The following is a 26,712-nucleotide window of genomic DNA, read 5'->3' as shown; positions in this document are numbered from 1 at the left end:
CAGTATGATAATGAATTCCCTGTCATATTGTCCATCTGCCATTGACCCTTAGCACCTGCACTTATATTCCTTTCTGGGAATCTAACATTTTGTTCTGTTGGTCATGGTTAAAAGTCTATTTTCTTTTCTTTTGTTCTTCTGGGAACTTAGAAACCTAAAGTAGTACATTTGAAACATTTATTGCTAAATTTCTTATTGACACTTTATTTTCTTTTTCAATTTAATTTTTTTAAACTATTTTCTAACAAATATAATTGGGTTTTTCTTCTTGCTTTTATTTTTACTTTTTTAGATTTCTTTGACCTAGCTTAGGGAATAATAGCAAACTGATGTCTGAGAACACATTGTAAGACCAAATGCTTGTAAATAATAGAGGATAATATTGGGTTGAATGTATGCCAGAAACTTCTACTCCTCACTAAAAGTCTGTCTGAGCAAAATATGTTGAACTTTAAAAGTAAAGAGATTCCATTTCTTTGAAAACTGCAGTTTCTGGTAGCCATTTATGTATTCTTAGTTAGCTTTTCAACCAATATCCCAGAAGAGCCTGGTGCCATGACCTTAATATTATTGAACGGCAGTGTACATGGGGTCTTTGTATTTTGTAAACAAGATAAAAAAGTCCCAAACATCATGTGCTTCTTCAGAAAGTTTATAGTTTAAATTTGGGTTCAGCTCAGTGCAACACAATAGAGGGCATGCAGAGAATGCCAAGTGAGCCTTACAGTTATTACATCTAGGGGGATGGGTGAAATTTTGGAAGTGCTTTAGGGAAGTCACAGCTACAGATCTTATTCAGTAATCCTCAGAGCAGTGCATAGGGTGGACTAGGAAATTACTTTGTGATATAGCATATGCTATGCGTGTTAAGCTATTAGTCAATTCAGTTATAAAAACCACTGCCAATTTAAAGAAAAAAATAGACAAAGGGGACAGATTTAAGATATTATTACTTGGCTAAATATTTCAGTTGTGTGTACGTATGTGTATAAATGAAATTTGTAGAGTTATGTAGCCTGTATTTAGGGACTTATGGATGAAAATGACCAATTTTTATTGTACAAGCAATGTGTATATATGTGTATATATATATATATAAATTACATATGTAAGTTACATATATATAACTTAATTATATATATATCTATTAAATAATTTCACTTAATTCTCAGAATATTCAGGTGAAATCAGTAGGGGGGGCCTTAATTTTACAGATGATGAAATTGAGGATTAAGAGATTTGGTAGTTTTTTTAAAGATCATGTGTTAATTAGTGGTGGAACTGGGGTTCACATGCCTTCCTCAAACAGTTGTGAAGATTCCAAAAAGTGCTTAGAAAGACAGTTGGCACATAGTAAGCCCTATAGTGATGTTACCTATTATTATTATTATGACACGGCTCGTTTGAAGGAGATTTGCTTTTATTTTCCTTTTTGTTTAGTGCACACATGATAAAGTGCAGCTACAGCCACCATGTTATTGGAGAACTTCCCACACCCCCACACCCCCTCAGCAACTTCCATACTGAGTAAGCTTTAGATAAAGCCTCTGCTGTGCAGAAGTTATCGATTGCTTGGTATTTTCTGTGTCGCAGCATCCAGACATTCCCCTTGGCCTGTGGTTATACTGCATTTAACCATCTTGTACTCATCTCACGTAGGTGACATATGCACCATCTCTGTTCAGATGAAACAATAGAAAACAACTGAGTTAGAGGTATTCTGAAAGTTTAATTAAGGACTTGTCAAAATAACAATTCAGTTTGCCATTTTTACTCAAAAAGCTTTCAGACTTCTTATTTGAATGAATGTTCAGTTAAGTTAGGGAGATGAACTTAACGATGTAAAGGCAGAATCAGGAAAGAGAAAAGTCAAAAATAAAGAGATTAGACTACATTGCCTCTATCATTTTAAATTGAAACACTACTTTGGAATAAATTAAACAACAACGTATAGTTTCTTTGTCCATGAATCAAGGCACAGGATAAGTCGTTTTTTCACAAAATGTTTTTCGTCTAAGGATTCAAAAGTCCCAGCTATTTCCAGTTAAAGCAGCATCTGCTGCTTTGCCAGTTTCCACAGAGATGAGAGCTCGTGTTGATTTTCATCACATTTGTTCAAGCCTGGAATCTGGTTAAAACATGCAAACAGTCGCATTGCCAGTTAAGAGGTGCAATCATATAGTATCTTTTTACCTGCATTTAGTTTGATTCAAATGGCATTTGTAATTATGAATCTAAGCATGGATTATTTTTAAATAATTTGGCTTAGAGTAAGTAGTATCATAAGATAAAGCATTCTAGAAGGAAGAATACTGTAATATATTCATGTTCTTAGAAAACAATTATATTTACTTTAAATCTTCTCAATTGAAACCTGTATTCTATATTTTCAACACCATTTTGGGTGTTACTTTTTTGGGATAACTTGTAAAAAGAAGTAGTTTCTCAATTACATCTTATTTTAGCACATTGTCTAAACTGCAGATTGACCATCATAGAGATCTTCCTGTTACCCAATTAATAATGTTTCCATATTATTATCCATATGTTGATTGCACATTAACATCCTGAGGTGAAATCAGATTTTAAAACGATGATGTTGTTGAATTGGAAATGTCTGATATCTGTGTACCTACTTTTAATGAAAGTGTAAAAGGAACAGTAGAAGAACAAACAAAGGTTAAAGTGCTGACAAATGTTCTTCATTACCAAAGTATTATAGTGGGCTGTAGTCACTCACGTTGCCGAGGCCTTTTTAATACACCCCAAGTTTCCATACTTAGTCTTCCCAGCTATTCTAGATAATTAGGTGGAAAATGTTGAGAAACCCTAAAAATTGAGAAGATGAGTAATGTATCTTCTTCTGTAGTTTTGAAATATTTTGAATGTTTAGTTGACCATTTCAAAAGAAAATTGCTATGTGATACCTAGCAATTTTTAAGTTTAATATCCTATATTACTAATATGGGACAAATTACTAATATGTCAAAATTCCCCGCTTATATGAATGCATTATCACTAATTTCCAGGGAAAACAGGAAATGCAAATGATCACCCACAGAATGATAAAAAGGAAAGCAGTTATGATGGAGCACTGCCTGATACCAAACACTGTTTCGTACACTTCACTTATCTCAAACTCTCAACAGCTTTGTAAGAGGATATTGTTATCCTTGCTATGTAGAAGAGTAAACTGAGGCTCAGAGAGCTTTAAGTGATTTTTACAAGCTGTTTAGTAGTGTAATAGGAAGGCTAATTTATATATTTTTCAATTATATAAAAATGTTGCCTCACCAGTATTAGTTTGCTATGAAAGGAAGTAAAGTCAATTTCATATAGTAGAATAAAATCCCTACCTTCCTTTTCAGTCAGAACTATCCACTGGCATTTTAGCAATAAAGCTTACAGGTATTTTTACATGAACAAACATTTGAAATACCTGTTTCCATTGTAGATGTCATAGTACCTTAATTATCAATATCCTGTTTCCTCAAAGTAAAAATTTTACAAGATTTTATTTCCCCCATTTTTTTCCCTTCATTTAAGGTTCTCTAGTTCTTCTCTATGACTTCTGATAACTACATATGAAACAGCTCAGGGTAGGCATTGGGGATCAGCAACACAGTACATTATAATGATAAATAATGGGGACAGAATTTTTATTTTTAATTTCATAGTCCTTTCTTAATGCAAAGAAAAAAGTAGCTAAATATGGGCTAAGAATGTGATAGGAATCAAATTTTGTTTCAATATGTAATCTACTGTTGTTAGAAATAATTGAACAAAGTTCATAATCTTAATTTACTTCAGCTCTTAATATATACATGCATTTATACTGATCCTTTTTCATAAATTTATATAAATTAATACCCTGAACTGGCAAGTATACATAAAGAATTCATGAGAGTGATTGCTCTTGGAGAGAAATTAAAGGGTACTTATTCAATTAAACAATAAAGGGTACTTACTCATTTTATTGTTTCATATACTAATGGATAAAAACATCAATATTTGTTCTTTATTCCAGGTAGTTTGCTTAATATTTAAACATCTCAAAATAAAACCAAGTAAATATATTGGGAAATATACTTTTTATCTTCTCTAAATAAGTGATGTTCTATAATTTTTTCTCATGAAATATTGTCAGAAACTAGAAATCTGTTTGAAAATACAGAATGATACTTACTGTGTGCATGTCTATAAAATGTACAAATCACTTTTTAGTCTAATTTTGTTATCTTCACATATAAATATTTCTGGGTGCTACTCCTGATATGATAATGACTATGAAGACTAGTATTGGGTCACTGTCAGATTTCCACCATGACAGTGAGATTGATAAGTTGTTTAGAATCAGGTTCCCAACTAAAATAATAGAGACATCATGGCAAAGTAAAAACAACAACAAAAACAGAAGTTAGAATAATACCAACTTTTCCCTACAACTTCCTAGATCTGTGTGCCAGGAAGGGCAAGAGATTTAAACTCTCTGAGCATTATACTCTTTGTCTTTAAAATAGACATAAAAATATTCTTATCAAGATGATATTGATGATTAGAAATAATATGGAGAGAGAGCACCTAACATAGTGCCTGAGATGGGCATTTATTTTCTACATAAATTTCTTTAAAAGCTGTCTGGAAAAAGACAATATATATGTCATAACAACTGATTCCCTGGTAATATAGAACTGATAATAATTATAAGGTAAGATTTTGGAAGGATTCAGTGAAGGATTTAATTTATCTTCAGTATGTTTTTTGAATTATGCAGTTTATTTCTAATTCTAAGTATTGCATGTGTGATTACTAGTCAGAGGAAAAAATACAGAATATCTCTTTATCCAAACTATACCAGGCTTAAACACAGTAGAAATTATTTATAAAGTGACAAAGGGAGAATAGAAATGAAAGAAGAAAGACTGTCATTACTTGTTTAAATTATACTTAACTATTGGAAAGATGCATTTTTTAAATTCATCTATTATTTTACACTTTAATAACCTTTAATAGATGTCTGATAGTAAAGGTAGAGGACAGTAATGACTTTTGCAACTTATAGAAAATTGTACCTTTTGACTAATATAAAACTGAAATGTAATATATGGCTTTAATTTATTCATATATTTCCAGTCTTCACAAAGGAATATTCAGAGGCTGACTGATTTAAGAGTAACTTAGTCTTAACATATGATTAATGAGAACAGAATTGAGTTAATCAGAGTAGCATAAGGTAAATGATATCCAAGCAACATAATATATAAATGGCAGCATTTCACATCTTATATCCAGCATCCAGTTTCAGAAATTTGTATAGCAGGAATAGAACTTGCAACATCACAGTGGCCCAGATTACTGATTTTAGCATAGGATTTCTGAAACTTGAACAAAAGTTCATTCTGGCCCTAAAGGTCCAGAAGAAGGGAATCTCTACAATGACTTTACATTATACAACATAGAAATATTTTCAACTTTTATTCATTTAACAAATACTTGGGATGGTTATCTTTGCTTTCATTTATAAAAGCCAACTATTTTGGCTCGTTTTACATTTCTGTACGTGTAATTTTATTTCATGCTTACAGCAGTACTGTAAGACAGGTGTTGCTTTTTATATTTTACTCTACAGAAGAGGAAAGTGATACGCAGTTAAGTATCCTTCTTAAGTTAACAAGCAAAATGAATTCCTTAGTTCAAAATGCCTTAACATGTGCTTCTACTATGCGTAATTTATCAAGGACTTCCTTTTTGCTTTCAGGGATGACTTGTCAAGCTCGAACATCATACACTGAAGATGAAGTTCTTTGGGGCCACCGTTTTTTCCCTGTAATTTCCTTAGAAGAAGGATTCTTTAAAGTTGATTACTCCCAGTTCCATGCAACATTTGAAGTCCCCACGCCACCTTACAGTGTGAAAGAACAGGAGGAAATGCTTCTTATGTCGTCCCCTTTAATAGCACCAGCCATAACTAACAGCAAAGAAAGACATAATTCTGTGGAATGCTTAGATGGACTAGATGACATTAGTACCAAACTTCCATCTAAGCTGCAGAAAATTACTGGAAGAGAAGACTTTCCCAAAAAACTCTTGAGAATGAGTTCTACAACTTCTGAAAAAGCCTACAGCTTGGGCGATTTGCCCATGAAACTTCAACGAATAAGTTCAGTACCTGGCAACTCAGAAGAAAAACTGGTATCTAAAACCACCAAAATGTTGTCTGATCCCATGAGCCAGTCGGTGGCTGATTTGCCACCAAAGCTTCAAAAGATGGCTGGAGGAGCAGCCAGGATGGAAGGGAATCTTCCGGCAAAACTAAGAAAAATGAACTCTGATAGATTCACATAACCAAACACCCCTTCAGGCATTATTTACTGTTTGATTTGGTAATAGTCCAATATTTGGCTGATGAGGTAATCCTCTTTAAGGAATCTGAAAGGTACATTTTTTCCCCCAGTCATATATACGTATTTAAGAACCTTCCTTTTCAAGTATTGCTAATGTGCAAAAGATAAAGTTGTAAAGGGAGGACATCAGAAGGAAGTTCTTATTAACGGGCATGTATTATCACATCAAGCATGCAATAATGTGCAAATTTTACATTTAGTTTTATGGCATGATTTATATATGGTATATTTATATTGTATATTATGGAAAATGTATATATATATATTTAAAGGGGTAGTACCCTGCACAACATTTCTAACATACGTATTAAGCCAAACATGAATTGATAGCTTTCAGGGTGATAAAACTATATATATATATGTGTGTGTGTGTACACATAGTTTTATATATACACACACATATATGTACATATATATACATACACATACACACACGTACATACATATATCTGATAAAATTGTGATGTTTTGTTCAAAGCTGTAGTTCTTGTGCATGTTTACTTTATTAGGCTAGGAAGGCTTCTGGCATTAATTATTAATACCAAATATTTTAGCCTTAAATTATTTGTCATTTTAAAATCTGATTTAATGTTTTCTGCTGTTTAAGGTCTTGGAAGGTTTTCAGTTGTTCTTTATACGAGGGAGTCACACAAGTCTGTGCTACTTATGGCCCTGCAAAAATATAACCATTATATGTTTAACTTGTAAATTTTGAAGCATACTAATACACTGACAATTTCTTATGATTTTTAAAAGTTGCTAGTACTGGGAAAAAATAAATATTGCCATTTTGAGAGTTGGTCCTTTCCTGGACTGATTAAAGTCTGGAAATCTCTTTTACATATGATCTAATACAAATATGAGCTCTGAACAAATGTTGAATCACTGTAATAGTCAGTAGCGAAGTTATATTGAATATATTGGAATCTGTGTGAAATTACATAATTAATGGTCCCTGTTTCAAACTGAGTCAATTGGTAACATTTTCACTCTTTTTCTCAAACTTTTGTCATTTTAAAAATAAGTAATTTATCTTTGAGGAGATAAAACAATACAATGAAACAGATGATAGGTATTTATGTGTAAAATATGTATGTCTCATTGAGTCTCTTTTAATGCCATTCTCCTGTTTGTGGCACTTGTTATAGCAGGACAGACTCTTTTCCTCACCTGGGGAACCTATTTCATCCCTTGCCTGTCACTCAATTCAGAAGGAATGTTTTGTATATACCTGAGAGAATTTAAAATCAGATAACTTGAAGATATTTTACCCATGTGAGTTTTTTGTTTTGTTTTGTTTCGGTAAACACTCAATTTATTGGTGTCTTGGATCTCTGGCCCACCAAAATAATTTTAGCAGTACTATTTTTTGAACCCAGAGGTTTGATATTTATGACTCATTAGTAGGAATCAAAACTATTCCTCAGAAGAACACATGAAAAATAAAGATTTGGAATGCAGAGATTTTAATGAAAATTTACAAGTGCTTCTTGTCAGAATATCATGGATTTTCCTATAAAGCTTTTTGGGGTATTGCAATCTAAGTCTGTCCAGAATTAATCTACTTCTCCTTATAAATTGTAAATCCTTAATAGCTGGTTTGGGCTCCCACCATTTCCCATTGTTTTTAGCAATCCTGTGATGATTTTCGTATTGGAAAATTATTACATCAACAATTCTATCATTGACTACAATAATACCTTCTGGCTACCTCTGTATCAACCAAATTCTGCAGGTGCAAACATATACCAGGGAATTGTTACTGGCAAAATGATCAACCTTGAGCATCCAACCACTGTGAATAGAGCTGGTTGCCCTAACCCTTACCCCCAAACTTTCTTATTTACTGGATATAGGAAATGAAATAGTAGCAGAGAGAGAAGGGGACCCAGGGGTCACAGTATATTTATTATCAGTGGAAGAGACTGCACAGATCATTTAGTCCAACCACTTAAAACTAAACAGAGCCATAATTTAATTTAGAGAGTCATTTTAATTTGTTTTTGGCACCAAGAGGATTATGAGACCAAAAATAAACTCTCCAAATATATTCATTCATTCATTCAACAAAATTTTTGCATGTCTTTAATGTTCTAGGCATTTTTAGCTCCTGTAGATTTGGATATGACTAAGTCAGAGGAGGTCACTGCCCATTCAAACACTGCATATCAGTAGGAGTGGGGGGAGGGGAGACAAGAAACAAATGACACAATTTCAGAGTCAAAATATCAGTTAAGGGAAGGAAAACAGGGTAACATGATGGAAAATGACTGGGTGAAATAAGAATTGATTATTTTAGAAGAGGTGACTGGCTTAGGGAGGGGGTGATCTTTGAACAAAGACCTGAATGATGAGAAAGAACCATGGTTGTCAAATTTTTCTTAGTGAATGCTATTCCTTTAACTTTCCCACATATGTATGGGAAAGGTATGATTTCTGCATGTAATTGCAGTTTAACCCCTATTGCTAAGTTGATCATAGGTCCCGGTTTACCCAGGAGAGTTCCAGTTTATACCTGTTGTACCTGTGTAATTATTACTAATACTCCCTTTCACTCTTATAATGTCCTGGTTTGGATGATATATGGTGACTCTACGTTTTTGTTGAAACTAAATTATGAAGTCTGATATATTTGGATAAAAATAAAGAATTGCTTTTTCTTCTCATTTTGCTGATTTTTTTGACACTGGTCATTCCAAGCAAAGTCATCTCAGTTTCATATATTTTAGCCTGTAGGACTTCTCATCAAAGTGATTTCCTGTAACATTTGTTCAATCTGTACATGACATGTTTTCCTAGCAGTGAAAAGTTATGCATTTTATTGACTGAATAAAAAATAAACCTCTGGTATTTCCATTTCAGGAATTTGTAAGAGCTCACATCAAAGGGAGTAAAAGTTAACTTAAGTCAAGATAATTTTCAGCCCACCAGTGTGGTGACTGAAAAAAAAAAGAGCAAAATCTAATGTGTTCATTGAACTGAATAATTCAACTTAACTAGAAACTAGTCCCTTTTAATGGGATTTTCATGGTATAGCTCCTGTCATGGTAAAATATTTCATTCTGTTTATCAAAATGATGTAAATTAAAAAAACAATTATTTTGATAATGCCTATTTTCAATTTAAATATCCTCAGAAATATGTGAATATGCTTTTGTAAATATATATTAAACTAAAAATAAGGATATTTTATTATTGATTATTTCTGAAGAAATTCTTATGCTGTTTAAAATTCATCCATATATGGCATTAAATATTCTGAAAAATATTTAATTGTCTCAGTACTCAAGAGCCACTTTGTGGAAATAGAATGGAACCATAATGGATGATTTCTCTGGGAGGAAAAGTGAGATTCTGGGGAAGGTGGCTTATGTTCTATTTGAATGAAAGTTTCTACCATTTCATACCATGAAGAGAGTTCAGTGTGACTGCACAGCACATCTGTGAGCTCTATTCCGAGTATGTGCTTGAGTTCTGTTGTACATATTCAGATTAGCATCAAACTAATTGCATTGTCCAGCATGCAGTTTATTATTATTTAAATGTACAAGGTCATTTAGGTTACAAAAGCAGAAACTTATGTAATCAATACTGCAAGTTCAGTTTTATAAAAACTGTATTAAACTTTCAAAATATGATTGGGTTAAATTTCTGTAGCGTGCTCATCATTTTTCTACTTCCCAAGAGTTAATTACTCACATTACTTGATTTGGTTTATCATAAGACTTTTAACTCCTAAAAATCAATGATTAAATGATTGAAAACTTATAATTCAGTCATTATAAGTCATTCCTTGAGGGTTACTTTTATTTTGGCTCCTTACTGGTGAGATGCTTCAGCAATATGGAACCTGAATTTAATAATACAGATTATTTGAGACCTGCATTTCTTGGAGGAAGCTTCATGACCATCTTACGCTTTGCTGAACCTGAGTCTCAAAAGCCACAGTAAGTAAAGCAGACAAATACACTGTTTTCCTGATTTTGTTTAAATATCAAATCACCTTTTAGAAAAGCGCTCAGTTACTTTTTCTGACAGTGTTTCAAAGAAAAAGTGTTTTCCTAATTTTAGATCAGATGAGTTCAATATGTCATATGTCCAGCTCTCTGACACCTCACAGAATTAATCTGCAAAGCCAAGTTCCTGTAGCTTCTGACCTAGAGGAGTTCAAAAAGGATGATCCTCCTCATCCAGTAGAATTTTTTTCCAAATCATGATTTTTTTTACCTGAAAAGTTTTCTTGAAATCATGGCTGTTTCTGAATATTCAGGCTGTGTAGGATCAATGAACAAAAGATATGGTAGGGCCCATTATCTCTTCTCATTGCTTACTAAGATCAGTATCCAATATAACTCTTGCTTATCCTTTCCCAGCTCCACGAGTCAATTACTTGTGTGCTGATTTGCACATAGTATTTGGATCTTCACAACAGCTCTACATGGTAGAGATTATCCCCATTTTACACTTGAAGAAACTGATTCTCAGACAGGTTGTTTAGAGAATCCACAAACCTGAGTAGTCTCTGCGCTCTTTGGTGGTTCTACTGATATGCAATTGCTTCTTCTGGATTTTCCATTTGGGGGCGTTTTCTGTTTACTTTACACTGTGGTAGATGAAGATCTGGTTCTATTTCTAAAACTTGCTGCCCACCATACCTCTACTACATACACCCTACCCTAAACAATATTGTTATATTGTTTTCATATTTTTAATTAGATTAATTATCAGTGTTTTAAGTTCTACTGCATTTGAGCCCATATGTTTTGATCATTTTACTCACCCTCACAGCCTTTTCCTCCCTAGAGTTGATAGTCATTTTTTCTTTGCTTATTTATACATGTACTTATCACTAATTTAGCCACAGTGTCCTTTCCGATTATAAATACTTTCCTGTTAATTCTTCAAACACATAAAAATATTGGAACAGTTTTCTCTTCTTGACGAAATCCCTACCAAAGCATCCTGATCTGCTCAATTTTGTAAATTTCTCTCAATTTATAGCTGTTGTCTTGGGATCTCCTTTTATCATCGTCATGGGGATTCCATTCACCTCTTTCTAGGTATAGAAACCCTGTTTCATGGTAAATATGCAGTTTCCTTGGTTTACTCCTTGGTTTTCCTTTTTCTTTTTTTTGTTTTTTTGGCCATGCTGCACGGCATGTGGGATGTTAGTTCACTACCAGGGATCGAACCCGTGCCCTCTACAGTGGTAGCGTGGAGTCTTAACCACTGGACCACCAGGGAAGTCCCTAATCCTTGGTTTTGATAAAGCACATTTTCCAGGAGTTTCTCAGGGGGAAAAAAAAACCTGGTAGTAAACTTTTTGAAACCTTGATTTCTTTAAATAAATTAATTCTTCCCTAATAATTAATATTAAGAGTCTGGACTAGTGTAGAAATGGCGTTCCTTCTGAATTTCAGCAACATTGTTCCTTTTTCTCCTAGTTTCCAGTGTTGCTATTGAGATGTCTGATGCTATTAAGTTTTAATCCCTTGTGTGAAACTGATTTCTCCCCTTAAAACTTATAGGATAGTCTAATCTTCCCTGGTGCTCTAAAATTTCAAAATTTCTGCCTAAGTGTGCATCCATTTTAATCTTTTGCCATGTGCTTTCAATCTGGAAACTCATGCCCATCAGGAAAATTTTCTTAAGTTTTTTTCCTTTATTTACTCCCATCTTCCTCTGTCCTTCTTTCTGGAATTTTCATTATTTGGATGTCAGAACTCTTGGAATGATTTTCTAATATTCTCATTTCCTCTTTTATTTATCTCTTTGTATCTTTTCTCTGTTTTCTTGGAGATTTTCTTAATTTTATCATCTATGACTTTCATTTATATCCATCTATTTGATTTCACTTATCTTCCAAGATGTTCATTTCTCATAGAGTAGTCTTAATTTTCAAGAACTTTTTGTTGTTCTCTAAAGGTTTCCTTTTTTAAAGGGTCTTTTTCTTGTATCATAAGTGAAGGATTTTAGCTCTCTCAAATTTTTGATAGTGTGTTTTAAATGTTTCTTCTACCTTCATTCTGTTTCTAATATCTTTTAATACATATGATTTTGAATTTATTTTCTATGGAGGCAACTAAAAAGATTATTGAGGCTCTGTGCAATTGTATGCAGTATGTCCAAGCATACGTAGTCTTCACTTTTCAGTGACATGGTTGGACTATTTATGGAAGTTATTGATAGTATCTTTAGGTTTCTTCTTTAAGGTCAATGACATTGCCCAGATAAGACTCTTTTAATCACCTTCCTACAGAGGAGGTACCTGGCCGCCATTGTTCTGAGGACCAGTTGAGTTGATTAAAACAAAGGAAAGTCTGCTTTTTAAACAGACTTTCAAGAGTTCTTCTTGCTACTGTCTCCTTTCCTGACCTTTTTGCCCTGCTATGCCTTTAAAATTCCTCTTCTATTGTTTCAGTAGTTTCAGGAAGTAGCAGTAGTAAATACTTATATTTAATCTACCATTTTGAGAAGACAGGCCAGCTTAAGTGTATTAGTTTTCTATCACTGTTATAATCAATTACCACAAATTTGGACCATAAATAACACGAATGTATAATCCCACAGCCTGTAGCTAGAAGTTTGACATGGGTCTCACTGGGCTAAAAATCAGTACGTTACTAGGGCTGCAATTCTATCTGGAGGCTCTAGAAGAGAATTCATTTCCTTGATATTTTCAATTTCTAGAGGTCATCCATATTCTTTGGCTCATTGCCCTCTCCTTGCATCATCAAAGCCGAGAAAGTTGCATCTCTTTGTGCCTTTCTTTCATAGTCATATCTTTTTCTGACTCTTCTACCTTCTGCCTCCACTTTTAAGGACAATTGTGATTACACTGGGCTCCCGTAAATAATCTAAAATAATCTTCCCATATCTGTCCTTAACGTAATCACATATGCCAGTCCCTTTTGCCAAGCAAGGTAACATATTCACAGGTTCCAGAGATTATGGTGTGGATTTCATTGGGCACTGTTATTCTATCTCACTAATCTTTCTTACTTATCCCCTTTTATATAAAAAGAATGTAGTTTCAACAAAATATTTTTCCCCATATCAAAGTATATTTAAAAATAGGGGCAGCGTTTATTTTCATTAATGACGTCCTTCCTTGTGAAGAAACGTATTTAACAAGACATTATTTAATTATTCTCTTAGGAGTCTATTTTTGTCCTAGTTGTGAGAAAATGTCTGACCAGGCTTTATTTTCCAGTTCTTCACAGAAGTGGAAAAAACAAACAAAATAAAACAACAAAGCAATGTTTCATTAAATAGATTGAAAATAACGTCCATAACTTCAATGTCCTGAATCTAAGCTTGTACATCAAGTCTACTTTTCTTGGTTAGCGTCCTATGCTTTGGTCTTAAAAAATATCAAAGGTGGATTTAAATTTCAGTACGTAACTTAAAAGCTAGTGTCAGTATTTGTTGGCAGAAAAATGTGTGCCACACAGACACTTAAAATGTATGAAAGCTTGTGACCTAGAAATTAATTTTAGAAAATAAATTCCATTGTATTTTAACCAAAAGAACAATGAACTGTATGCAGAGACATTGGATGGGGCCATGGGAGTTGGTATTTTGATCAAGGTTTACGTTTCAGTGGCTGACTGAATGAGAAGGGGAAATCAGAAAATGTCACTTAGATGAAGTTTTATTTTTATAAATCAAAGTTGATAACATGTCTTCTACCCAGTATTCCATTATTACAGTGATATGGACTTACAGTGATAAAGACTTGTAAAGTCTATGAGATATATGGCTTCCTTTTTTGTTAAAGCTTCCTAAATAAATGATTGGTTTTTATAATCAACTTTTATCTCTTCTCCCTCTTACACTGATGAAGTGACTTCTTGGTTTCATAAGCTATTTGTATTAAAAGGAAAATTGTGTACAGAATTGTTGCAGGAAGGGGGGCCCAAGAGTGGGCTCTTGTCTAACACTCGGAAATGAACTGTCCGAGGAGACACACGTGCTGACAAAGCAAGAAACGTTATTGGGAAGGAGCACCCAGGCGGAAAGCAGCAGGGTAAGGGAACTCAGAACTGCTCTGCTGTGTGGTTTGCAGTCTCGGGTTTAATGGTGATGGGATTAGTTTCCGGATTGTCTCTGGCCAATCATTATGACTCAGGGTACCTTCTGGTGGTGCATGCAATCACTCAGCCAAGATGGATTCCAGCGAGGGGGATTCTGGGATGTTGGTAGGACATGTGGACTAGCGTCTCCTTTCTCCTTTTGACCTTTCCCGTATTCTTGTGGTTGGTGGTGGCTTGTTAGTCCTTGTTAGTTCGATCTCTGTCGTAAGATAACTCGTGCAAATTGTTACTGTCTTTGCCTGGCCAGGGCAGGCGGTTTCAGTCAGTGTTTCCCCTAACAGAATAAGACAATTAATTATATTATAGACTTGTATTTTTGTATAGGTTTGACTTCACTGGCTCTCACTTTCCCTGTATATAAGATTTATAGTATGAAACTATATTACATTACATTCTGAGATTTGTATTTCACATTATTCAGAATTTTTCTTAAAATATCTAGATTTGGACATGTGGATGAACTCTCTCATCCACCTGTGGTTTTTTGACTAAGTTGACTCATGTTTAATGTCAGACACTTTCCATTCTTGATGACTTACAGAGTTGATATTTAACAGTAAAGAAAACATTAAGTGGCAGATATTTGGTAAATTGAGATCTTTTCTGTGATAAAATATACAGTTTCTTAAAGAAAGTAAGATTAATGATAAATCTTAGGCTAGTTAGTGGATAAAATAATTATTGATGATTAAGTTGGAGGACAAAAAAAAGTTTGCATGGAGAAGTATACATTACAGTTATTCTTGAAGCAGGTAGTTTCCCTCTTGGATGAGAATCAAATGTTGGTACAGTTGGAATGGAGCACTAACTGCGAATGACCAGTATTTATACCAATAATGTATTCTGAATCCATAAGTTATTTTTTAGTCACTGGTTATATATTTTATCTTGTTTCTTTTCCCAATACCTTATATTAATATTTTCCAAATTGTCAAGCATGCCTTTTATATAAGGGAGCTCTTACTTGAGGATGATGGAATCAATTTTACCTTATGCTGAATCTGTACCACCTGTTGTCCATTGACATGAACTTTCTGGTCACTCATCCAGTTTGAAATTAACTTCAGGGTTGCCACGTCCACAGAGACCCATCATCTTAAAAGCTTCAAATCAATAAACACTTGTTTGGTCAATTTTGTGTGCCTACTATGTTGTAGGTGTTATGATATACACTAGAGTTATAGAAGGTAATAAAAGCTTTTCAAACTTGTTAGAAACGACTGTTAATGAAAATACACTGTTCTGAATGTTTTGAAGCATAACTGCAAAGGATACTATGGGCACACTGAGGAAGAAACTGATCCAATTCATATCAGGTGTGGGATTGGGGTGGGGTTAAAGAGGGTGGAAGGATCTTGAAAAGCATTTTGCAGTAAGGGTTACTGGGATTGTGTTTTCAGAGATTTGGAGAAATTACATAGATAATGAAAAGGAGAAGTAAAGGAAGAAGTGTTATAGATTCATAGAGTCTGGAAAACATGTGTTGCAAATATAAGTAGCTCAGAAAGACTAGAACATGGGGTATGATCATGGGGTACATTAGATCATGGAGTACATTAATATAGGAGATAATCAGAAAGGTAAGTAGGGACCCATTCATAAAAGATACTATAGCCCTCAAAAAATAGTTGGGTTTTTATGTGGAAGACAACTTTTAAAGATTTTGAAAGGACGATGGAATCAGATATGTATTTTAAAAAGTTCATTCTTCCAATATACACAAGGGATAAATAAACTCCACAATTTTTATTTCATTGGAACCAATATATTTTTCATTATACTTTATTTACAGCTTACATCCCTCAGAATTTATGAGGCTTGCAAAATGTTATAGGAGAATATAAGCAAGACTGAATACACAGAGAGATGAGGAAAAAAACCATATTCTTACTGTAAAGTTAATTTAAATACTATAACTGAATGTAATATTTCACTCCTGGCAAGTAGGGGGAAAAAAAGAAAATCATTTTATGTAGTTCCCCTTATCTGAAAAGGAAAACGCTAGAAATTCCCCAAAGAACAACCAACAATTTCAGATCTTTTTAGCTCTCATTATACTTTCACAACATTGTCTCTTTCCTCAACCATTGCAGTTAAGCACTCCAAATTACCTGAACTGGTCCCCAAAGGAAAGTGTTATTTGAAAGTGTATTTCCTCTCTTTCGTTCACTTGATACATTTAAGAGCATTAACTTGATTTAAAGAAAGATGGTAAAATTCAAACTCTGAAGAAGCAAATATTAAAACAATATAACAGTTTTAATATTGGCAGCTTGCCAATCAAAAGGTTATTTTTGTATCAGCTATGTGTTTTAGAGGAAGAACTCCTTTCATCTCTAATCCAAGACGGAATTTCAGAAAAAGCAATATCTGGTGTCAGCACATAAGTTTGAGTAGCCTGGAATAATATTATAGACTTTCCATTATTTAAAATTAATAATTAAAGATTCACTGGTTAAATCACTAGAATTTAAAATTTATGCAACAAAATGTCTTTTTCCGATCATTATTTGCAGAGAAATAAAATCTTGATTGTTATTAGACATCACTCAAAGAAATAAATGTTCTTGCATTGACCCTTTCATTCAACCTTGGGATTCAGCATAGTGACCCACCAATGTAGACCACATCCCTGGAACGGTGTGAGCTTTAATAAGATACAAAACAGAGTTGCTGCTTTACAATTTTAATTTATAGCTTTTACCACATCTAGGGAAAGAGAAATAAAAACAAAGCCAATCAATGGTATATATCTTGGTGTTCCCCAAATCATATAGATCATTTGAAATTTCAATAAAATTGAATTGACCTCCCTAATCAATATCTGGAATGATGGGCACAGATACAGTGTATTCTCTGAGTATCTTGGTTGGGTTAGACAAATGCCAACCTCCACTTGGTTTCACCATATAACCCTGGTTTAATTTATACATAGTGAAAAGTGAAATAAGCATGGCAGACATTTTTTTTGCCATACTAAGATAGATTTAATTTTAATTAAAGGTTTAACTTTCATTTTCTTTCAGAATAATTCTTCAACTTAGTGTGCTTTCTTGGAAGAAATTCATTCCTGAACTATCTGAGTATTCAGTATGTTTACTGGTAGCTGACTTGGCAAAAACCAAAAGGGAAACAATAGTGAGAAGCCTAAGATAAGAAAGCAAGTCAGCCAAACTCCATCTCAAAGTAGTTTAAAAACATCTGAATCTCTGATCACTATTCCAAGTACTTGCTTTAATTAGTGTTAGAATTCATACCTATTCAGTGCATTAAAAATAACTAGATCATAGTTTCAAAATAATAAATGACCTGATATATTTTGGTGTACCTATATTTATACACATTCCCAGAAAGTTTGAAATGTAGAAATAATACTCTTTTTTTGAGAGGGAGGAAAGAGACTACAATAATTATTTTAGCTGTTTGCATTCACATATATAAATGATTTCAAAATAAATATGCAAGTTGTAGAAGAATTATAAAATACTCATAATTTTTTAAGACAAGAGGAGGACTATTTTTGTATTTATCTGTGAATGAGACACTCAGGTCATAGAATAATTTTAGTTGAGTCTAGAAGAGGAAACTAGTATCTAATGCAGAAAATTCAGTGACTCTAGTCTGCACCAGACCTCCATGTAAACAAACTGAATGGTTTGAATAGATTGCCACATACTGTGACTTGATTGTCATTAATTCTTTACAGGAAACAGGTGACCCCTTATTTACCAAAGTGTAGAACCATTTTTTGTTCCATATTCATCTTCCAGATAGAAGTTACTCCTATGCCAGTGAGGACATATTAGTATTGAATTACATCACATTCTCTTCCAGGACTATGGTACTGGGTGTGCAATTACTGTTCTAACTATCCTCAGAAAGTTTTAGATACATGCCCACTGAACTTTTTTTTTTTTAACATCTTTATTGGAATATAATTGTTTTACATTGTTGTGTTAGTTTCTGCTGTATAACAAAGTGAATCAGCTATATGTATACTTATATCCCCATATCTTCTCCCTCTTGTGTCTCCCTCCCACCCTCCTTCCAGGTAGTCACAAAGCACCGAGCTGATCTCCCTATGCTATGCAGATACTTCCTACTAGCTATCTATTTTACATTTGGTAGTGTATATGTCCATGCCACTCTCTCACTTTGTCCCAGCTTACCCTTCCCCCTCCCCGTATACTCAAGTCCATTCTCTACCTCTACGTCTTTATTCCTGTCCTGCCCCTAGGTTCTTCAGAACCTTTTTTTTTTTTTTTAGATTCCATATATATGTGTTAGCATACAGTATTTCTTTTTCTCTTTCTGACTTACTTCACTCTGTATGACAGATTCTACGTCCATCCATCTCGCTACAAATAACTCAGTTTTGTTACTTTTTAATGGCTGAGTAATGTTCCATTGTATATATGTGCCACATCTTCTTTATCCATTCATCTGTCAATGGGCACTTAGGTTGCTTCCATGTCCTGGCTATTGTAAATAGTACTGCAATGAACACTGTCGTGCATGACTATTTTTGAGTTATGGTTTTCTCAGGGTATATGCCCAGTAGTGGGATTGCTGGGTCATATGGTAATTCTATTTTTAGATTTTTAAGGAACCACCATACTGTTTGCCATAGTGGCTATATCAATTAACATTCCCACTAACAGAGTAGGAGGATTCCCTTTTTCTCCACAACCTCCCCAGCATTTACTGTTCGTAGATTTTTTGATGGTGGTCATTCTGACTGGTGAGTGGTGATACCTAATTTTAGTTTTGATTTGCATTTCTCTAATGATTAGTGACATTGAACATCCTTTCATGGGTTTGTTGTCAATCTGTATATCTTCCTTGGAGACATGTTTATTTAGGTATTCCACCCATTTTTGCATTGGGTTGTTTGTTTTTCTGATATTGAGCTGCTTGAGCTGCTTGTATAATATGGAGATTAATCCTTTGTCAGTTGCTTCGTTTGCAAATATTTTCTCCCATTCTGAGGGTGTTTTTTTTTGTCTTGTTTATGGTTTCCTTTGCTGTGCAGAACTTTTAAGATTCATTAGGTCCCATTTGTTTATTTTTGTTTGTATTTCCATTTCTCTAGGAGGTGGGTCAAAAAGGATCTTGTTGTGATTTATGTCATAGAGTGTTCTGCCTATATTTTCCTCTAAGGGTTTTATAGTGTCTGACCTTACATTTAGGTCTTTAATCCATTTTGAGTTTATTTTTGTGTATGGTGTTAGGGAGTGTACAAATTTCATTCTTTTACATGTAGCTGTCCAGTTCTCCCAGTACCACTTATTGAAGAGGCTGTCTTTTCTCCATTGTATATTCTTGCCTCCTTTACTAAAGATAAGGTGACCATATGTGTGTGGGTTTATCCCTGGGCTTTCTATCCTGTTCCATTGAACTACATTTCTATTTTTGTGCCAGTACCATACTGTCTTGATTACTGTAGCTTTGTAGTATAGTCTGAAGTCAGGGAGCCTGATTCCTCCAGCTCTGTTTTTCTATCTCAAGATTGCTTTTGCTATTTGGGGTCTTTTGTGTTTCCATACAAATTGTGCAATTTTTTGTTCTAGTTCTGTGAAAAATATAATTGGTCGTTTGATAGGGAGTGCATTGAATCTGTAGATTGCTTTGAGTACGATAGTCATTTTCACGTTGTTGATTCTTCCAATACAAGAACATGGTATATGTCTCCATCTGTTTGTATCATCTTTAATTTCTTTCATCAGTGTCTTATAGTTTTCTGCATACAGTTTTTTGTCTCCTTAGGTAGATTTATTCCTAGGTATTTTATTCTTTATGTTACAATGGTAAATAGGAGTGTTTCCTTAATTTATCGTTTAGATTTTTCATCATTAGTGTATGGGAATGCAAGAGATTTCTGTGCATTAATTTTGTATCCTGCTACTTTACCAAATTCATTGATTAGCTCTAGTAGTTTTCTCGTGACATCTTAGGATTCTCTATGTATAGTAGCATCATGTCATCTGCAAACAATGACAGTTTTACTTCTTCTTTTCCTATTTGAAATGCTTTTATTTCTTTTCATCTCTGATTGTTGTGGCTAAAACTTCCAAAACTATGTTGAATACTAGTGGTGAGATTGGGCAAACTTGTCTTGTTCCTGATCTTAATGGAAATGCTTTCAATTTTTCACCATTGAGAATGATGTTGTCTGTGGGTTTGTCATATATGGCCTTTATTATGTTGAGGTAAGTTCCCTCTGTGCCACTTTCTGGAGAGTTTTTATCATAAATGGGTGTTGAATTTTGTCGAAGGCTTTTTCTGCATCTATTGAGTTTATCATATATAAACCAGAAGTTTTTATATGTTTAAAAATTAAAAAGCACTTCAAATTGTCCATGGTTCATAGAAGAAATTGTAAAGGGGATTAGATTATATTTAAGAATGCGGTTAAAGCAAAAGAGAATTTAATACCTTAAGTGCATGAAAATATTAGAAGAGGAAAGTAATTAAAATTAATGAGCTAAGAATATCTCTCAAGAAGTTAGCTATTTAAAAAGAGCATAATAAAAGCAAAGAAAATCAGATGAATAAAATAATCGAGACAACAGCAAGAATTAATGAATCATAAAGCAAATAAAAATTAGTGATTATTAGCAAATTTAAAAATTTGACAACCTCTTGCAAAATTGATCAAGAAGGAAAAGTAGGTACCAAAACAATATCAGGAATAAAGAGTTGAGTATCACTGCAGATGCTGCAGTTAATAAAAAGATAAGAAAAGGAAATTATGATCCATTATTTTGATGCCTTTGAAGATTTAGATGAAATGGAAATTTTTTCTAGAATATATTTCAGTTGGCAAAATTGACATAGAAATGTACAGAAATTATAAATCTATAATCATTTTAGAAAATGAATCAGTAAATTAAAGTCTTTTTAATATTTATTTGTTTGGGCTGTGCTGGGTGTTAGTTGTGGCACAAGGGATCTTCGTTGCAGCACGTGGGATCTTTAGTTGTGGCCTGCAGACTCTTAGTTGCAACATGTGGACTACTTAGTTTCAGCATGTGGACTCTTAGTTGTGGCGTGTGAACTCATAGTTGCGGCATGCATGTGAGATCTAGTTCCCAGGCCCCCTGCATTGGGAGTGCAGCGTCTTACCAACTGGACCACCAGGGAAGTCCCAGTAAATTAAAGTCTTAAGACAAAGAAAACTCCATGGATGGATGGTTTCTCTAAAAAACTCTATCAAACAGTCTTGAAATAATTTATTTAAATATTAAGCAATTTCAGAGAATAGAGAATGAGACACTCCAGATTGTTTTAAGTGATCAGCGTAATCTTAATACTACATCTAAAACAACATTTTTAACTTTGCCACTATTTTAATAAAAGAAATTTTCCCTGTCTTTCCCCAGAAGTGATGTCCTTGTGGTTAGGAGGGGACAGGCAAAAATCTTGCATTTTGTTTTAATTGACCCTTCCATTGATCCAAGCTACAGTCTTTACGGTCTTTGTTGAAACTTAGAAACAGATTGGGTTTATAAGTGTATTTCAACTTTGGACACCATAAAAGGAAGATGGGGGCTATCAAATTGTGGTTCTTTCGAGCTGATGTTGTCCTTTAAGTTTACTGTCTCTCTGTATCTTTAACTATGGCCTCCTGATAAACAAATACACTACTCAATGGTAAAGAGTTATTGGTTGCCAAAGACCAAATACTTTACCTAACACATTTCATTTTTAGTAGGACATTTTCTGTCAACACCAAGATCTTAAGCCAAAGCAATCACAATAATTAAAAAAAAACACACACAAGTATATGTGGGTAGGCCTCTTGTTGTTCTAAAAGCACAGTATATAGATAGATAGGTAGGTAGATAGATAGGGTTTATAGATAACTACCATTTATATGTAATATACCAAGTTGGAAAGATAATACCTGGAAGATAAGACATCTAAGAACTGCCTCCTTAAAAAATTGCACAGAAGATAAAAGAAAGGGGGCTATAAATAATACTACTCATAATGGACAATTCTCTCTATATTTTGATAACTCAGTTTAGTATGCATCATTTTTTTCCAGTATATTTCATTAGACCTTTATCTGATTTTTCAAAGCCAAAGTCTAAATCACCAAATAGATAACAATACATCTCTTGAGAAGATGCATCACTCTGAATGCACTAATGGGTATTCTAAAAAAGTCTGTCCAATGTCATACAGAAATACAAATGTATTTTATGTGGTATTTCCCAGATATACATATTATAAGCAGATCTTTCTTGGTAACTTCCAATAATTGTAATTTCTTTTTCTATGTCCTTTTAAGTTATTACCTTAGAGATATATGACAGGAAGAAAAGGATACATAAAACTGATGTTCAATGAAAGAGTAGCTCTAGCAGTTAAAATTCTTTATAGACAAATTAGTATATTAATTCAAATTCCTTTCCATGGTAACACAGTCCTCAGTGAACTGACTCTGGCCTATCTCCAAATTTTCAGTTTCTCCTCCCACTTCCGAATCCAACTTGCCAGGCCACCAAAATACATTTCTTGAAATAAGCCTCAAGCGAGTATTAGTAAACATAGACAGAAAACAAAGTTTTAATAGGTACAGAATTTTTGGAGAGCAAAGTCATATACAGGTATTAACCTCTAAAAAGTACAGAGACATGGGTGATTCATTTAAGACATGCATGATTCATTTAAGTCATGCATAGTCATGATTATGCTACAATCACTAACTCATGATATCACACAAAACACTTTGTGTTTCTGCACTGAATTCAATGGTAATGCTTTGGGGTTCACGTGAAATTTGGTTTTTAACCCTTTTGGTTTAAGTGCATTTTACATGAAATTCACTCATTCTAAACATTCGAGCAATGACTTTTAGTAAATCCACAAAGCTGTGCAAGAGTCTCTTAATCCAATTTTAGAATCTTTCCATTATCCTCAAAGATCTCCCCTTTGCAGTCACTATTTTTTCCAAACTCCACCTGCAGGCAGTCACTAATCTCCTTTCTGTCTCTTACAGATTTGCCTTTTTCTGAACATTTCATATATATAGAATCATAAAAAGTATAGTCTTTTGTGTCTGAATTCACCCACTTAGCATAATATTTTAGAGGGTCATCCATGTTGTTGCATGGTACCTCAGTAGTTTCTTCTTTTCTATTGCTGATTAATAATATTCCATTGCACAGCTATATCACCTTGTGTTTATCCATTACTCTGTTGATGAACATTTAGGCTGCTTCCAGTTTTTGGCTACTGTATTATGAATAATACTGCAATAAACATTCTCATACAAATCCTTTTGTGGTCCTCTGTTTTCATTTCTTTCGGGAAGAATCCCAGAAGTGAATTTGCTGGTTTGTGTGTAAATTTATGCTCAATATTTTGAGAATTACCAGTTTTTCAAATTGGGTCCACCATTTGACAGTTCCACTAGCAAGATATGAAGGTTCCCATTTCTCCATATCCTTACCACACTTACTACTGTCTGTTTGAGTATATATTATCCTAGAGGGCATAAAGTAGTATTTTATTGTGGTTTAACTTACATTTCCCTAATAACTAATGACTTTGAGCATTTTCTCATAGTGCTTAGTGGCTAAGCATATATTTTCTTTGATGAAATATCAATTTTAAGATTTTATTAATTTTTATTGGGTCAAAATTGTAATTGTATATATAAGATACAAATAGTTTTACCATATCTGAATTATAATTATTTTCCCTTTTGTTTTTCATTTTCTTAATGGTGTCCTTAGAAATAAAGTTTTTAATTTTTATGAAGTCCAATTTATCGGGGTTTTTTTTTTTTTTGCGGTACGCGGGCCTCTCACTGTTGTGGCCTTTCCCGTTGCGGAGCACAGGCTCCGGACGCGCAGGCTCAGCGGCCATGGCTCACAGGCCCAGCCGCTCCGCGGCATGTGGGATCTTCCCAGACCGGGGCACGAACCCGTGTCCCCTGCATCGGCAGGCGGACTCTCAACCACTGCGCCACCAGGGAAGCCCTATCATATTTTTTTATGGATCATGCTTTTAGCATCACATCTTAGAAATCTTTGACTAATCAAAGTCATGAACATTTTCTTCTGTTTTCTTATGAAATGTTTATAGTTTTAGCTCTTGCATTTAAATCTGTCAGGCATTTTAAGCTAATGTTTGTGTATGGTGTGAGATACATATAAATATCTGCACGTGTATATCTTATTGTTCCAGGACGTTTTGTTGAAAAGTTCATCTTTTCCCTTCCAAAATGATTTGACACCTTTGTGAAAAATCAATGTACCACAAATGTAAGGGTTTATTTTTGTATTATCAAACCTGTTCTATTGATCTACTTCTCTATTCTTATGATATGACCAGACTGTCTAGATTATTATAACTTTAAAATTAGCAAGTTTTCAAAGTGGATGAATAATTTAACACAGGCATACAGTGTTATGTATCTGTGTTCATGTGATGAATTTACTAACTAAATCATCACATGAACACAGATAATCTTTCTATTATTGGAAGAAATGCAAATTAAAATAATTTTTAAATTCAAATAAATTCTTATTAAACTATAACAATGAATTAATGAGTTATAAAACCAAAAATCAACTTAGACTGTGCATTTTTATGTTTGAGTCTACACCCTGGAAATATATATGAAGAAAAAAAAGCTTTTTAAAAAATCTTTTAGCAAGGAACACAATACAGTGTACTGCATGAAAGTAAAAAAACAAACAAGGAAAAAGACTGTCCCAAGCAACCAAAAAAATTGAGGATAAACCATATGGAATACCACAATGTCAATAAACTGAGAAAAATGTGTACTCTGTCAGACATGAAAATACAGTATAAGAAATATATTAAGTTGCATAACCAGAGCTGAAAATAAAACAGAAATAGTGATTAGAGCATTTTACTATATTGCTTTGGATAAATGACAAAGGTCAGATGTAAATTTGGTGTGATTAAATAGCTTTATTAACCTCATGTTTGTTTGTCTTGTAAATTTACCTAACTTTCATTGGATGTACTTCTTCTGTATAATTGCCCAGGGTCATAATTATTACATACAAATACATATTGTTCACTACACCTATTCTACATTTCTCCTGTCCTCATATCTCTTATTATCTCCAGACTATTATTGTTGACTCCATCTTTGAAATGAAAGATGTTACCATAGGTTAGGGTCTCAGCACTACAGAGCATCTATTAGCAAGAAACCCAGGGGATAAATAGCAAATGATTAGTGTGTCTCATCTGTCCTCTGAGGCTAAGATAGCACTATTAGTGCTTTTTCCTACTGTGAAAAGAAAGCCAAGGACCAAGCTGAGATTTAGAACAAGAGATTGTGGTAAAGACCTCTGTTGCAGTGCAGTTTACTTTCTGGCATCCCAACACACAGAACACTGACGTGCTCTGTGCAAAAATTTGATACCAGGAGATTTCAGAAATAGGCATTGAGATATAAAATCAGACCGTTTTTTCCTAACCATGGTGAATTTCTGTATTATTCTCCTAATATTGAATTACTGCTGTGAAAGAGGGAACAGAAACATTTTTTCCTGCTCATGAGATGGCCATTATTTAAACAGTTTCATACAAACACATGTATTAATTGTGATTTGACTCTGGCAAATTTGATGTGTTTTTTAAAAAAAATCTTCCTTTCTCCCTCCTATAATCATCCTATGGACTGACATGTTAGCGTAGTCTTTTCCATTGTTCTAACAGCCAAAAGTAACCTGTATTCCTTTTCCATTTAGGTCATGGAGGTTAATTGGCACTGTGCCTACTGACTTATTAATAACAGCTAGCATGCAGAGGACTTTTTTAATTAAACCATTCTGCATTCAATTTATGATGCCTATGACTCATTATGACGTTGTAATAATGCTGTAACTGTAAGAAGAGTATTTATGATTTTTGATTAGCAAAAGAAAGATTAGCTTCACCTTGTAATGTCAATAAAAAAGAAGAGAAGGGCTTCCCTGGTGGCACAGTAGTTGGGGGTCCGCCTGCCGATGCAGGGGACACGGGTTTGTGCCCCGGTCCGGGAAGATCCCACATGCCGCGGAGGGGCTGGGCCCGTGAGCTATGGCCGCTGAGCCTGCGCGTCCGGAGCCTGTGCTCCGCAACGGGAGAGGCCACAACAGTGAGAGGCCTGCATGCCGCAAAAAAAAAAAGAAGAGAAAAGCATAATGAGTCTTCCAAATATATAGTTCACAACATAG

At 34.0% G+C, this 26,712-nt stretch overlaps 1 protein-coding gene across 2 annotated transcripts in view; it reads left to right on the top strand.

Annotated features, from left to right (window-relative positions):
* The window catches only part of KCNJ3 (potassium voltage-gated channel subfamily J member 3), a 157,954-nt gene extending 150,460 nt beyond the window's left edge, over window positions 1-7,494 (top strand). The window contains exon 3 of one of the 2 annotated variants that reach the window (XM_029224525.1): window positions 5,759-7,494. In XM_029224525.1, coding sequence (XP_029080358.1) covers window positions 5,759-6,345 — 587 coding nt within the window. In that variant the 3' untranslated portion in view covers window positions 6,346-7,494. The remainder of the gene's footprint in view (window positions 1-5,758) is intronic. The other variant, XM_029224526.1, reaches the window with a different exon arrangement.
* The last annotated feature ends 19,218 nt before the right edge of the window (window positions 7,495-26,712 follow it).

This window comes from Monodon monoceros, unplaced genomic scaffold (genome assembly GCF_005190385.1).
Source record: "Monodon monoceros isolate NGI ecotype Baffin Bay Population unplaced genomic scaffold, NGI_Narwhal_1 Super_Scaffold_16, whole genome shotgun sequence".
Classification (NCBI taxonomy): Eukaryota; Metazoa; Chordata; class Mammalia; order Artiodactyla; family Monodontidae; genus Monodon; species Monodon monoceros.
Note: the sequence above shows the minus strand (reverse complement) of the source record. Positions and strands in the feature narration are given on the sequence as shown.